At 31.4% G+C, this 13,914-nt stretch overlaps 1 protein-coding gene across 9 annotated transcripts in view; it reads left to right on the forward strand.

The window, feature by feature from the left end:
- LOC109545167 (high affinity cAMP-specific and IBMX-insensitive 3',5'-cyclic phosphodiesterase 8) overlaps positions 1-13,914 on the forward strand; it is a 104,547-nt gene that overhangs the window by 42,810 nt on the left and 47,823 nt on the right. The window contains exon 1 of one of the 9 annotated variants that reach the window (XM_048667298.1): positions 10,630-10,710. The exons of the other annotated variants lie outside the window; for them this stretch is intronic. Within the exon in view, the coding sequence (XP_048523255.1) occupies positions 10,653-10,710 (58 nt within the window). The 5' untranslated portion in view covers positions 10,630-10,652. Of the gene's footprint in view, positions 1-10,629; positions 10,711-13,914 lie in introns of those variants that run through there. 9 annotated transcript variants of the gene reach the window in all.

Below are 13,914 nucleotides of genomic sequence, written 5' to 3' on the forward strand. Positions count from 1 at the left end.
ATATTTGTGGATAGTAAATTTAAACAAGGTTTCTTTCGGATCCCATTATGTCTATATACAGGGTGATACAAAATTGGCGTATGTACATATATATTGTATGTACATGTAAATAAAGAAATACATGAAAATAATAAGTAAAAACATAGAAATCAAGTTTTGTTATTGCGTCATTTCTTTAATACAAAAACTGCTTTAAAAATTATACTACTAACAGATTAAACTTTTATTTGGGCATTTTCACTGTCTACTTTAGATTATCATGCGCGTTTTGTCAAGAATACCTCGAGCCAATCAAATTTGTTATAAAATTGTACATTTTTTAAATATTTTATAAGCTATAGTTTGTCCAGTTGCAATTACTTGTGAAAAATATAGGTGTGGCGAACCCAAGCAGAATTGCTTGCCGAACTATGGAAGTTTGAAAATAGTTTCATGTGCATTTTAATTAGGTATCATAGTTAACTGATGTGTCGAGTAAAAGAAGCTGATCGATTGCACTTAGTTCTGTATTCCTGACTGGACTTATTTGGTCGATTTTAATATGCCAACCACAAATGGAAATACAATTGCAAGTTGCGTTATTCTTCGCTCTCAACTTTATGATCCTTCGTATTTAGATAGATTTGATTGTTTTCCATCATCAAGGTCTTCATTCGTTACAGCGAGAGAATGTAATCCTCCATAAAGACACCGCAAGTACCATGAAATATGCGGCGTTTCAGAGAATATATTGGCAAGCAGAGGCAAAAAATTAAATCAATCTTCCAATTAAATCTGATACAATTTTAGAAATCTCTCGGGCACGATTGCGGCTTAAATTGTTATAGTCCTTCTTCGAGCTGTAACTGGTTGTGTTGAATTGACGGCAGCGGCCTTGTTGAGATTCCAAATCGGGACCGATTTATTTATCAGACTGTTAACAGCAACCATCCTTTATGTAATTTTAATTAGTGTCTGCCATTATTGCATTGACGCAGTAATTGCTACCCGTTGTAATATTAAGTAGGATCGAAAAGGTAGCCGATAATCGCACCTTTGCGAATCAAAATTTGATCGATGTCGGTCGCATTTAATAGATATATCAATATTTCGTTAAACACGCTACATTTTAAAATTACGCAAACAATAAATATGGGTCCTTGGCATTATACTTTGCGAAACAACATTTTGGTAAATTGCTGGTGGCTGGAACAATTACTACCAGTTTTAAATCAGTATGGAAATGATTGATTTTGTTTAAATGCATTTCTTGATTGATGTTGAACGTTTCAGAGGAGTTTTCTGAAATGTTCCAATTTTTTTGGTTTTATAGGACCAGCATACAAAGCTGCGCGTACAAAATTGAAATCAGGAAATGCTCAATTAGTCGCTTCCTAATATGTATACGAAAATAACTTTAGAATATTATCTTTTTAGACGCAACCATTCACTTTTTTCACATACTAAATGTGTTGTTTATTTGCTGTTCCAATATATACATGGTGCCGCAATCAAAAATTTAAATATATTTTATGTATAGTGTCCGATACGCAAGCCTCACAGTTTTTGAGACGTAAAATTTTAGGTCAAAAATAACATTTACAGTCATAACAATAATAATTAATAATTATTATTTTCTCGTATAAGAGGAGATAAATCCAGAAAGGCTTTCTTTAAGATATTTTTAGTCAAAAAAATGTCAGATCTAATAAAGAAATACCTCGAAAGGAATATAATCAAGGATTTAAAGTTCATTGAGCAACTTAACTGTGTAAAAGCACATGTAACAAGAACAAATCAATGTGAAAGAATTCTGTTGAAGAAATTTTATTTTATATGTTCTCATCAAATCCAGACTTTCAAAAGAGATAGCAAAGAAGAAGACCACTTAAGCGAACATAAGCTTCTATACACAGCCACTCTAACTTTTCATCAATATTCTGGCTAAGAAGGAACCTGCTAAGGAACTAACCCTATCAAATAAAAAAAAACGTAAATATGTTTTTAAGTCAATAGATTTAGTCAACAATTATTTAGCAAATACTGACTTTCAAATTTAATAGTAATTCTATTCTTGTGGGAAAAATCTGAAACCGTCGCAAGCAAATTAAGTGTGAAATGACGGAAATCAATCGTAAATTTCCCTGGCTGCTGCGGAAATTGTATTGCTCATCGTTAAAAAGTAACTGAAAATTAAACAGTCAAATCCCCTGGTTGAAATTCGTTATGCTTATCCAAAAAATGTAAAACATTTTTTAAATTTTTTTAAACTCTTTAAAACAAGTGGTTTGCGTCCTGCTTTCAATTGCTCCTTGCAAACAAAACTTGGTAGTGTTTTGGCATATGACTAGTAACTGACCAATTGAAAAAACAATAAATCCGAACAATTATCAAAAAAACTAATTCACTCGAAATTATTTGTGATGTTTAATGGTGTGTGATGTCAGCTGAATTGCACATACACTTTCTTCACAAAGTGCTTAAAAGTAAGCAAATAAGTAAAATAAAATTCAGCTTGTCCATGGAAAAAATTAGACTTTTCAGCCTATTTAAATTATTCTGTAACCTCTAAATCAGAGCGTATTATCGAATTTGTATAGACAATTTTTGTTATTCGCCCAAAACAATTGCACGCGCTTAAAACGAAATACATTTAATTTATTTTGTATAATTAATTTAGCAACACGAAATTGGTTTAAAATTAGTTTTGTAAAAGTATTTAAAAACTAATTTTCAAGCCGACAGTCTCATCAAAGACTTGCACTGCCTTTGTAATTCCCAATAAAACTAAATAATCCCTGATCGCTCAACAAAACATTATTCTTCTTTAAATTACATTCCTGTCCATTATCTTGTATAAACATCATGTACGAATGAATTGTTAACCATTTGAGACGAGAAAACAATTTCCTGCTTAGTTGGAAAGCTTTTCGCCGTATCTTGCTTTCGATGTTTTTTTTGGGCGGACTGTCTCATTATTTGCAGGAAAATAACAAATCCTGTTCTCGTTGTGTATTTTATCATAATCTACTTCGCCCATTGAATTTTTATGGCTGTTTGGGACTTTGGACATGAAAAATCTCGCTTCACTTTTGCTTTTTTTCCTCGCAGAATAATGAACAAAATCAAACTGGCAAATTATTTTTTGTTGATTCGGTTAAAGCTAATGTCTTTGATCAATTTAACTCCGAAATTAACATTTTTTATATCAAAAAGCGCCAAAAGTGTTTGTTTTACTGTAATTAATGTTGATAGGTACTTTTATAAATAATGAATAAAAAGATTTATGATGTTCAAGCGAGAGTGCAATTCACAGTTCGTCAATACAATTAAATTTCTTAGATTTACTTAAAGGCATTACATTTTTTATAGTTTGTTAGTAACTTGTATGATGATGTTATTAATAAGAAATTAATCCTTATTCAAATGTTTCACATTAGTCACTAAAAATGTCACGACGCTTGAATGTCTTTTATTGTATTTGATTAATTTTTGATAGTTTCGATAGTGCAGACTTTGTTATAAATTCTTTAAGTTGAAATGTCCATCAAAGTGATAACTTAAATAAAAGAGAAATGCAAGTGTTCGAAATAGACCGTTTATCAGCACGTTTCATCGTAACCTGTTCTGTAAAACATATTTTCCTTTCACAACTATTTAAGCCAATGGTCACTAGATTTCTTTTTCCTCATATGTTTACACTAAACATTCGATAACATTAATTAAAATTAGTTAACATCAGCACCACTCAGCCATCAGAAGCAAGAAACTTCGCAGAAAAGCAAAATGATTTGGTGTTCGTAAATATTTTATTCACGGATCCCCTACTTCTGGCTAACGTAAATGTAGCTACATGAAAAAACGCTTTTCCTAAAATTCAGCACTTAAAAAGATATAGGAAATTTCCTTCTTGATATAACACTTGAAACTTGACAGATACTGAAAAGTTTGTTGAATCATGTGACTTCGGATTTCTTCAATTTCACGGAAAGTGCCTATGAAAATACAAACCACTTTCGTTTTGTTGTGTTCACAGCATCCTTGGACTTTCCGAAGTTTCACACGTGGAAATAGAAAATATCGCAAATTTATTTGTTTGTTTGTCGTTGAAGCATGTCGTTTTTTTGCCTTATAACAAAGAAGATTAAATAGAATCTCTTTCATTTACTTAAATGGGATAAGCGTTCAAAATTGATTTCTGCTTACTGAATAGTTCTGGACAACTTATAAATAAATTAAGTATCCTTATGCAGACCAAAATAGGCCGTTTTTCAAAAAAATATGTCAGAAAATTTAGGAATTATTACTTTAGTATTGTCATTAGTTGTCCGATTTTTCATTTCACATATTGCCAGGCCTACAGTTTGTTGTCGAAAATACAAATTGTAATAATAGCAAAAAAAACCAAATACTCTCGAAACGAAAACTTGACCGAAACCCAGTCAAATAATTACGTCTGGGTAAATATTTTACTAACGGTTACCATTCTTCTGACGAAGGTAAATACAACTACAAGAAAATCCACTTTCCCTTAAATCTAGTGCCGAAAGAATTGAAATAGTAGCCATAGAACGCAAGCCAATTGAATCTTCTCAGAACGCTAGATAGTTTGCTCTCACTCATGGATCGTTCTTTCTGCCAGTATTAAACTTCATCTACGAATATAGACCATATTGTATTGTCTTTTATGAAGATTGAAGGTTTTTGTATATACAAATTAATATAATTCCCTGTATCCGTACATTTTATTGCTTGCTCTGCATCCGTTTTTCACACTGATTATTTAATCGATCTGTGCGATGCAAATTTCTTGCTGCAATTGAAGCATTCCAATTTTCAGTTAATAGAGGATTAACGATCCAGCCAATTCCAGTGCTTTAGGTACAATATAAAAACCGCACCCTGTTTGCCTGGGAAATGAGAAAAGTTTTACTTTTATATTACAGATTATTTTCCAGCTTTGTTTGCAGCTTTATATTTCTTTTAATAGGAGTAATTGATTTTATTCATTTATCTATTCAAATCAATTTCATCACAGTGAATAGGAATTATTCAGTGATAGGATTCAAACATTTTAAATAAGCTTTTCAGGTAGGACAAGCCAGATAATTAAGGTTTATTGGACTGAATTGGCTTCACTTAGGAATGGTTATTTCAGATCCTTCGCAACGATTATATTTAAAACATACCGATTTAATTGAACATTTATAGAAGGTGACTCCTGACAACATTTTCACATCACTTTTTTTAACAAAACCACCTATTCGGATAACAATTTTTTTGAAAAATCCAGGACTTCTTTTCGAAACTGATCCAGAAGAAGTAGTAGCCATATGCCGGGCCTAATAGTGGAAGGCCTTTTAAGAGAACGGATAAATATTTTTTTCCAAAAAAACGTAAATTTTGTGACGTGAAATCTACGACCCAACAAATCATCCGTTTACAATTTCTGATTACTCATTCTTGGAACATTTGTATTTAAAATTTGCTTCTCCAAACTGCATGAGGATCATCAAAGCACCATTCATCTCGGCTAAGCGTGGTTTCGTTCGGAAAATGTTCGTCATATTCCGGCTGTTGTAAAAACGATTAAGGAGCGTGAAATCTATGGAAGAAATCTTCAAGATATAGTGCTTAGATATGTTGAACATGAAAAGTATACGACTGACGCACATGAAGGTTTTTCAAACTTTTTTTCACTTACTCAGAGCTCATTTGCAATCACACAAGTGCTTGTTCAACAACATTTAACTTTTTTGTACACTTTTAGGTTTTCTGGGCCTTCTTGCCCTCTCTAAACGATCTGTATATAAACCACCTTGACATCAAAACTTGTAGATGTTGGATGAGTTCGCAATGCTCTTTTGGTGCACTTTGATAACATCCCTGTAAATAACTCATCCACGATCTCGTTATTTTCATAGAAACGTGCCGTTTTAAAGTTTAAACAATTTTCCGAAATTAAACTTATTCTTTGAATTACAAGATCTAAAAGCAAGTAATTCTATAAAGACGTGGTATCAATAAAGAAGTTTAATTAGATTTTAAATTATTGCTCAGAACATTTATTACTTAAATTTCAATTAGCTTCAATACGTTTTTAGATTTCTAAAATAACTTTAGTTAATGTGGTAATGAAATGTTTTTATGTATAGTGGAGATACGCAATTATCAACGATATTGCTCTTTAATTTTCACAATTTTGCCGGTAAGTTTTAGCTGAAATCCTCGTAAAGTTGGCTTATACTAGCGGTGTAATATGAATAAGTTAATTAGAAACTATTTTCTACATAGTAGACGAACTTCTGTAAAAGATTAAGGCCCATTAAATAGTTAGGCTTCGCCATTCAAAAAGCCACATTTAGTAAATTTTCCGAAAACCAGTTTGCACTTGCATATTTCTCTGCGATAAATTTTATTTGATTCGCTCATACCATAAATTGTTCCAGCGGAAATAGTCGTGCTCATCCCATCTACGATGTGTCTCATATTCCGTCTTATACATTACTCGTACGCCGTACTTTTCTATTGAAGATTTTTTGATGAATTTGGTTGAAATGTAGCGGAAAGTTAAAGCTTCAAAACTTAACTTTCGTTGCACTCTTAAAAATTAAATTACAGAGCCAATGAAATAATCACACATATCTCATGTTGCAATCCTGGCATTGCATCAGAGTCATTGTTAGTGATGATTAACTTGCGAAATAAAGAATGAAAGTTAACTTTAGAAACCCGTTTTCTACCTCTAAAATGTGTGTAAAAAGTAAGAGTTTAATTTGCCTTCAATAGTCCTCTATTTATTTATTTAAACTAAAGAGATTTTATTATATTTGGCATGTGAGTGAAATAAAGTTGCAATTACTATTTTTTCAAAAACATATAAAAATCCATTAATTTTAAGGAAAACGAAGTTGCAATTCACGGTTCTTCCAATTGATCAGCGTTTCACCGAACTCCTATCACTCGTTTTTTATCGACATGCTCTTAATTGCGTTTCCAACTCTATGTATTGAAAAACGTAGAATTTATCAGTATTTTTGTATGTATATTAGTTAGCGAATTGAGCTCTGAAAGAAATCTGCGTATTCCGTTACCAAAAATTCACGGTTTATTAATTTAAGTCTCAAAAGGTGCAAATAACTAATAAAAGTACTCAAGTTGTTCATACATCTGTAATGGACTAAATAGTAAAATGTATGTGTCTCGAGATGTCTAAAAAATAATTAGCAGATATTCAGACTTGAAAACAACAAACTTTTTAAATTTTGTGTATTTCCATTCGTATTTAATTCACTTATACATCGAGTTTTATTTGTCCACTGTATTGCGTAAATAAAATTTTCCATAAGTGAAATGTTTTCCATGTCTGGAAAATTTCAATCCCAAGTAGGAATTGATAATAATGTCCGTTTTAAAGCTGTAATAAAAATTAACTATCAATTTTCCATTCGATTTGCTCGATTACACTTAGGTCAATTCGTTCGTTTTTCACAGCTCCCAAATGTTTGCACACACTGGCAATTTTTCAGCTAACCATGTTTGAATTGTAAGATTCAATTTACCTTTGTATTTTAAAAAGGGCAAACTGTAAACGAAATTCAAAAACCGATAACGGAAATGAGTTTTTGAAATTTCAAAGTTTTATTGCACAGCACCGATTTGGAAGAAATATATTCTCGAAGGATTGTGTGCAAAAGATCTTTTTACAAAGCTATAAAGCTTAATTAATTTACTTAAGTAATTCTGAGTAATTTCACTCAATTATAAAGAATGAAAGCTTCTATTCGTGGATTTCAATAGCTGGTGGAATGTTATGATTCGATAAAATTTAATTTTTATTACATTAATTTATTGTGCCTTAGGGAAAGTGAGAGATACTGTTGAAATAGTTAATGTTATTAAAATAGGGAATATTTTTCTATAATAGGCTTCGTGATTTTAAACCGAAAGCATTGATTGAAAACGGTTTATGTGTGAAAGAACTAATTAAAATATTTACATTTGCTTTGTTAAACTGGAGACGCTTAAAAGTAAATTGGTTATGAAGAATTAAAATCGTTTCTTGCTATTTTTACAATACGTAAAATTGGAGATAACCTGTCCCAATGAAATAACATCTGTGCCTTACGTTTAATAAATATTTTTGACTAACTAACCCAAACAACGGTTATTCTTCTGTGATATTATTAATTAGTTATAGTTCAAAAGCAACTGTCTACATTGATTTCGCAATCCATCGTTTAAATATCAGCGAGCTCGTCTACATTTTAAGAGCTTTCCCGAGCTTTTAGCAACGTATTTTTGACCTGCAAGGCGACTAATAGATTTGTTCTAAAATATTTACATATAAAAATACATTTTCGATGCAGTGAATTTTTTACTGGCAACTATTGCAAATTGATATTAATGAATTATTATTTATGTTACACAGGCGGGTTTCATTGGGGTATGAATCACATTGCATGAAATATGAATATTAACTGAAAAGAAGTGTTTGTTGAATTGATGATTTAAAAAAATGTTAAGTAAGTATATATATTTCTGGTTAGCACACTATTTAAAAGTTCAAGTAACAAACACTAAGCCAGATTTAAAAAATACACATACGGCATAATAGTCCTATGCCGCAATTTTCCACCATTAAATTGCATAATCGGCTAAATTTTCCATTCGATTCTTACAATTACAATTCCAGTTGGTTTTCCACTGTAGAAACGTGAAATTTGGTGCATATGGGTAATTTTAAATGTACATCCAAATTTGCGCAGCTGAAATTTACATATTGCATTTTAAAGAGTATCAATCATTTTCGCAAAATGTGATTTTTCAACCTTTCTGCTTAAATAGGAGCGAGATGAATAAAAAACTGATTGAATTATTCATTAGTAAATAAACAACTGAAAATATTGAACAATTCTGTTTGATGCAATTATATCAATTAAATAAAAAAGCTGGTTGTTTAGTTGTTGACAATTGTAAAATAAACTACATTCCTTGATTTTAGTTGATTATTGGCCGATATTATCGCGCTATGTAAATGTATCCCATAAACTCAGCGGAATAGGCAGATTTGCATAGTTTTCCACAAACAGAAGAAGTGGATTTCAACATCAATTACAACGAGGACTAAATTTTTATAGTTTACCTGATATTATGTGCGAATTTGTTGTTTGAAACTTACACAGTTTGATGATGTAAACGCCTTGATTTATCGTATTTAAGAGGAGCGTCTATCAACGACTAAGCGTTGAATTTTAACATCCAAAACACTACTTAATTGACACCTGTTTATAAATTGTTTACTTTTTAAGCCCAAACTTCTACATTATGTTTAATGCGAATCGAGTTAAGTGAAGTCGAAAATTAAAATATTCTTATAACTTCATGAAATTTATCTGAATTAGTTTAATTGTCCTGAATGAAAAATGCGTGCTATGTAGTTCTCATTTAATTTTTAAAAATTTACACTCATTACGTTGCTTATTTAATTGAGTATCGATTACAATTATATTTATACAAATACTTATGTCAACATTAAAATATTTCATGACTGGTTCGTTTGGTTTTTTCTAGGAATTTCAAACACAAACAAGCCCTACGAATCCATTAATTCTCCTTAAGTAATTAATTTCAGTGTCATACATATAATTCTAAAACCATCGAGTTTTAGAAATAATCATATGCATGCATTAAATATTTCACTTAGTTGGATTAAAACGGAATGTTGTCTCCCTCGGTGAACGTAGCACAGTTTGGATGAAAACGTGAGGATCGATAATTCATCCCCTTTACATTTTCGAGTACGGGATGTAGTGAACTGCCTTTGAAAATTATTCTTGAAGGTTTACGTTATGAAGCTTACAGTACATTTTGTTTATATCTTTAGATATCTTTTATTTTTATGATACTTATTTACCGCGTCAATCAAATTTCAATTCAACATAATCCCATGCAATTAGGATAAGCAAATATGTTGAAATTAACACTATTCAAATGGTGCGAACAATTGAAGCTGTCAAGATAATTCTGCCAGAGCAACTGAATGAAGACCACCATATCTCTACAACCCTTTCAACTTTTAATTTTATAAAGATAAGCGATATACAAGTGATACGTTTAGATTACGTTTGCAAATATTACCAATTCTGAGCTGAATTTGATCAAATAATATGCATATTAAAGTGAAGGTGCAGGTGTGGGACAATAATGAAAACGTCGCTATTCAATAATCTGCCGACGTTTCTACCTTTATTGGGGTCATCTTCAAGGCTCAAATTATGCGTGAACGTTCTGTCTAAGTATATTCATTAGAGTGAATGCACCCCCATGGCAAGGCACTCATTATCTTTGAAATTCGAAATTATTTGGCCATAATTATCGGTGTGCAGTGTAGAATTAGTCATATGAACATATAAGTACGAATTTCAAAGATTATGAATGCCTTGCCATGGGGATGCATCCACTCTAATGAATCTACTTAGACAGAACGTTCACACATAATTTGAGCCTTGAAGAAGACCCCAATAAAAATAGAAACGTCGGCAGATAATTGAATAGTGACGTTTTTATCATTGTCCCACACCTGCTACCTTAACTGTAATTTTCCAATTGGTGCGCAAAAAAAGCGAAACGAAATTGTTTATAATATACATGTAAAAGAGCACACATATTGTATGCTTACTAACATGGTAATGAAGCGCATGAAATTCAAAATATTCCTGATCGATTTGTGTAAGTAATTAATTTAATTAATTGGTTGGCTTTTTCACTTTCAGAGCGATACTCAATGTATTTTCAATTAATTTGAGATCTAAACTAAACTAACCTGCTAATATTAGGGGGATTTTTCAAAAACAACATACTACTAGTGTATTTCATACTAAATGGATACCATTTTAGAGTGGATGTTTCATGTACATTTTGTGCTTGTGATACTCTAAATGAATATAACAGTTACTTAAACTTAAAATTCACTAGTTTTCTGATTGTTGTAACAAAAGCATTTTAATTTAAATCCAAAATTATCTTTTTGGGGTCGGTTTTAACGTGCGGCGTGCACGTTAAACTAAAGTGTCTTTGTGAAACTTTTAAATCGATACTTCGGAACATTATTCAGCTTTAACAACGCCTGTTGAGTCTAAAACTTATCGCAGTAGTTAGAATGCAGGAAGCTTTAAAGCTTTTCAAATTTACAACTTCGCCGGAAAATGGAGTAAAATTTGGAAAGCTTACAAGTTTGGTTACCCGAATCATCTATTTGGCTGTACGGTTTTTAAGTGTTATTTAAATTAGCTGCGTGCTTCTGAAACATCGGGTTATTCTGAAATATTTATTTTACAGGAGGTTTACTGAACCAACATTACAAGCAAAAATATTTACTTTAAGCAATACCTGTTGGTTGAAGAAAATTACATATTTGCGTTCATATAAAAAGATTATTGAAAAGGGATTTCTTCTCTCTTTCTTCCTTTCTTTCGTCAAGATTATTCTTTTTCAAAGGTATTCCTTTATAAATAAACGTACATTTTCAGTACAGAATCAACAGTTTTACTAATCCTAAATTTCCGTTTTTTGGGTAGAAACTTTTCTTTCCAAAGCAGTTTTTCCTGAGCTTAAAAGCTACATTCCAAAGACTAATACAACCAGCGGATGCCGTTACTGAAAAGTTATTTATTAAGATTCCTAGTTAAAGTGCAAGACGCTTTGAGGCTTGAAATGGAGAAACTTTAAGATGGCTCAGATAAGTTTCTTGTCAAATATACATTAATTTGAAAGTAATTTATACACTTCCTTACTTAACTAAGAATATCAACGTTTTTTAATTAGGTGCAGTAGTAGCAATATTATCATTTTATTGGAACCTGTTTTTTCATTAGTTTATTATTCGCAATTTAACTGCATATTAGCATTAATTGTAGTCTAGATTAGTTAATAGATCAAAGATGAATAAACATTCGAATCATGTTTTTGTTAGTTGAACATATTTTTTCTTTGGTTGAAAAAGCCCCTTGTTTAGATTGTGCTGACAATAACAAATGTACACAAATTCAACTGCGTCATAGATTTCAATAAAGGTATAGTCATTAAAATCCCCAACATTTCCTGTTTCAATGGCCTCCCCTTTCAATCTATAAAGGTCTCGAAAAGCCCGTAATCGAGATATATTTGCCAATATCTTCGACGACCGACAATCCGCTTTTGTAGATTAACACATTGATTTCCAAATTGGAACTGGTCTATTATTGGGGTGGCGTATCAAAATGGTCTCTATTGAAATAATATTTGTTCTTTAGTTGCAAAATCATTTGGAATCTGGACACTGGCTCCATCACTTTCATGGGTAACATATTTGCTATTCTATAGCATTAAACATTTTCTGAGTAATCCGTTATGGCGAGCTTTAATATAAAAATTAAATATAATCTCGTGGGAATTTTAGGAAAAATAATTATTCTAGCTTTTCCACGTCAAATACGATTTCCTGTACACAAAACTAGTTTTTAATACACATTTTCATTTAAAATCACCGAAGCTAATTAATTGAATAGTTCTTCTTTGCATTTGCTTCTGCTTTATTTAATAAAAGTTTTTAATTTCTGCAGTTTCTATATTTAAAACTTTTCCACATCAAATGATACTAATGTTTTCTATTGGAATACAGGCTTTCTTTCATAAATATTTCAAATAATTTGATAAAGTTACTATCGTACCTTCCGAGTCTATAGTAAACTTCCGACTTCAGTTTGATTATGCTCACGCTAAATAAACTCAGACCTTTGGAATAAAACTGAACCCCTAACGACTTAGTGTTCCACACTAATCCACAGGCAATCTGTGCTGAGGAAATTCAATCTAAATATCGATTGAACATCTTAATGCATCAAAATGGAAACTTAGCGTATAGTCGGTAACTACCAAAGTAAACCTACATCCGCGAATTTATAAGCATTTGTAATGGTTCAATGATTTGATGACTTACACCCAACATTTTCGTTGGTCAGAGGATGAACTTTTCTAGGGAGTCAATAGCTGAGAAAATATTAAAATATTTTTTCTCCTATTTACGTGAACAAAAATGCATGTTAAGATATTTTACGTTGAGATTAAAGTACAAGATTGAATCGTTACTTTTATGTTTTATAAAATCTGCCATATCTTTAAATACAATGTGGGCCATTTTAGAACTTTTCAATCTATTTCCAATTTATTTTCAGCAACAAACCATTTTTCTTTCGTTGAAATAAACAGGCTATTGACCAATTGATCTTTCTACCCGTGCCCTTCATGGTATAGTAATGGCTAATTACTTAATTGTACTGGAGTTTACATGTTTAGCAATTGGTCATTTAGGGAGGTCGAGACAAGAGCAAAATGGGATTGCTTCCCTTGTGAGCCATAGGGGTGCTATATTCGCCGGTTTCGGGGGTTCTTCTTCCATTTTGCCTATAATTGTCGCAGTGTTTCTGATATTTTCGACACATTTGTACGTTCGTAATATAATGGGTTTGAAGGTTTCAGAAGTTTGTTTTAAGGATATCTTGTTTTTGTAATAAATCTCAGTGCGATTTTTTCAAAGGTGTGTGCTATACCGTTCCATTCGTTGGAACATTAACAGTCTTACGCTTGAAACGCGCTGGTAAGTTTTTAGGAGAAGCAAGTTTTTCTGACTAATGCGAATTATTTAATTTCAATATTCAGCAACAAATGTTTACTTATTTCAAAAAGTCATCAATTTATTATTAAAATTCAATATGTATATTAAATGAGGCGAAAAGGATGGATACATTTTTCTCTCAATAATTTTATCAATGACATTTTTCAAGTTGTATGTTTTGGAGATCGGAATGCATTTAAAAAGTTCCCTTTTCCACATTATTCTTACTTATATACGCATTAATTAATCCTCAAACTTTTCAGTCCAAGAGAAAATTGAAT

Source organism: Dendroctonus ponderosae, unplaced genomic scaffold, assembly GCF_020466585.1.
Source record: "Dendroctonus ponderosae isolate FM_Combo_2020 unplaced genomic scaffold, Dpon_F_20191213v2 Dpon_F_20191213_6, whole genome shotgun sequence".
NCBI lineage: Eukaryota > Metazoa > Arthropoda > Insecta > Coleoptera > Curculionidae > Dendroctonus > Dendroctonus ponderosae.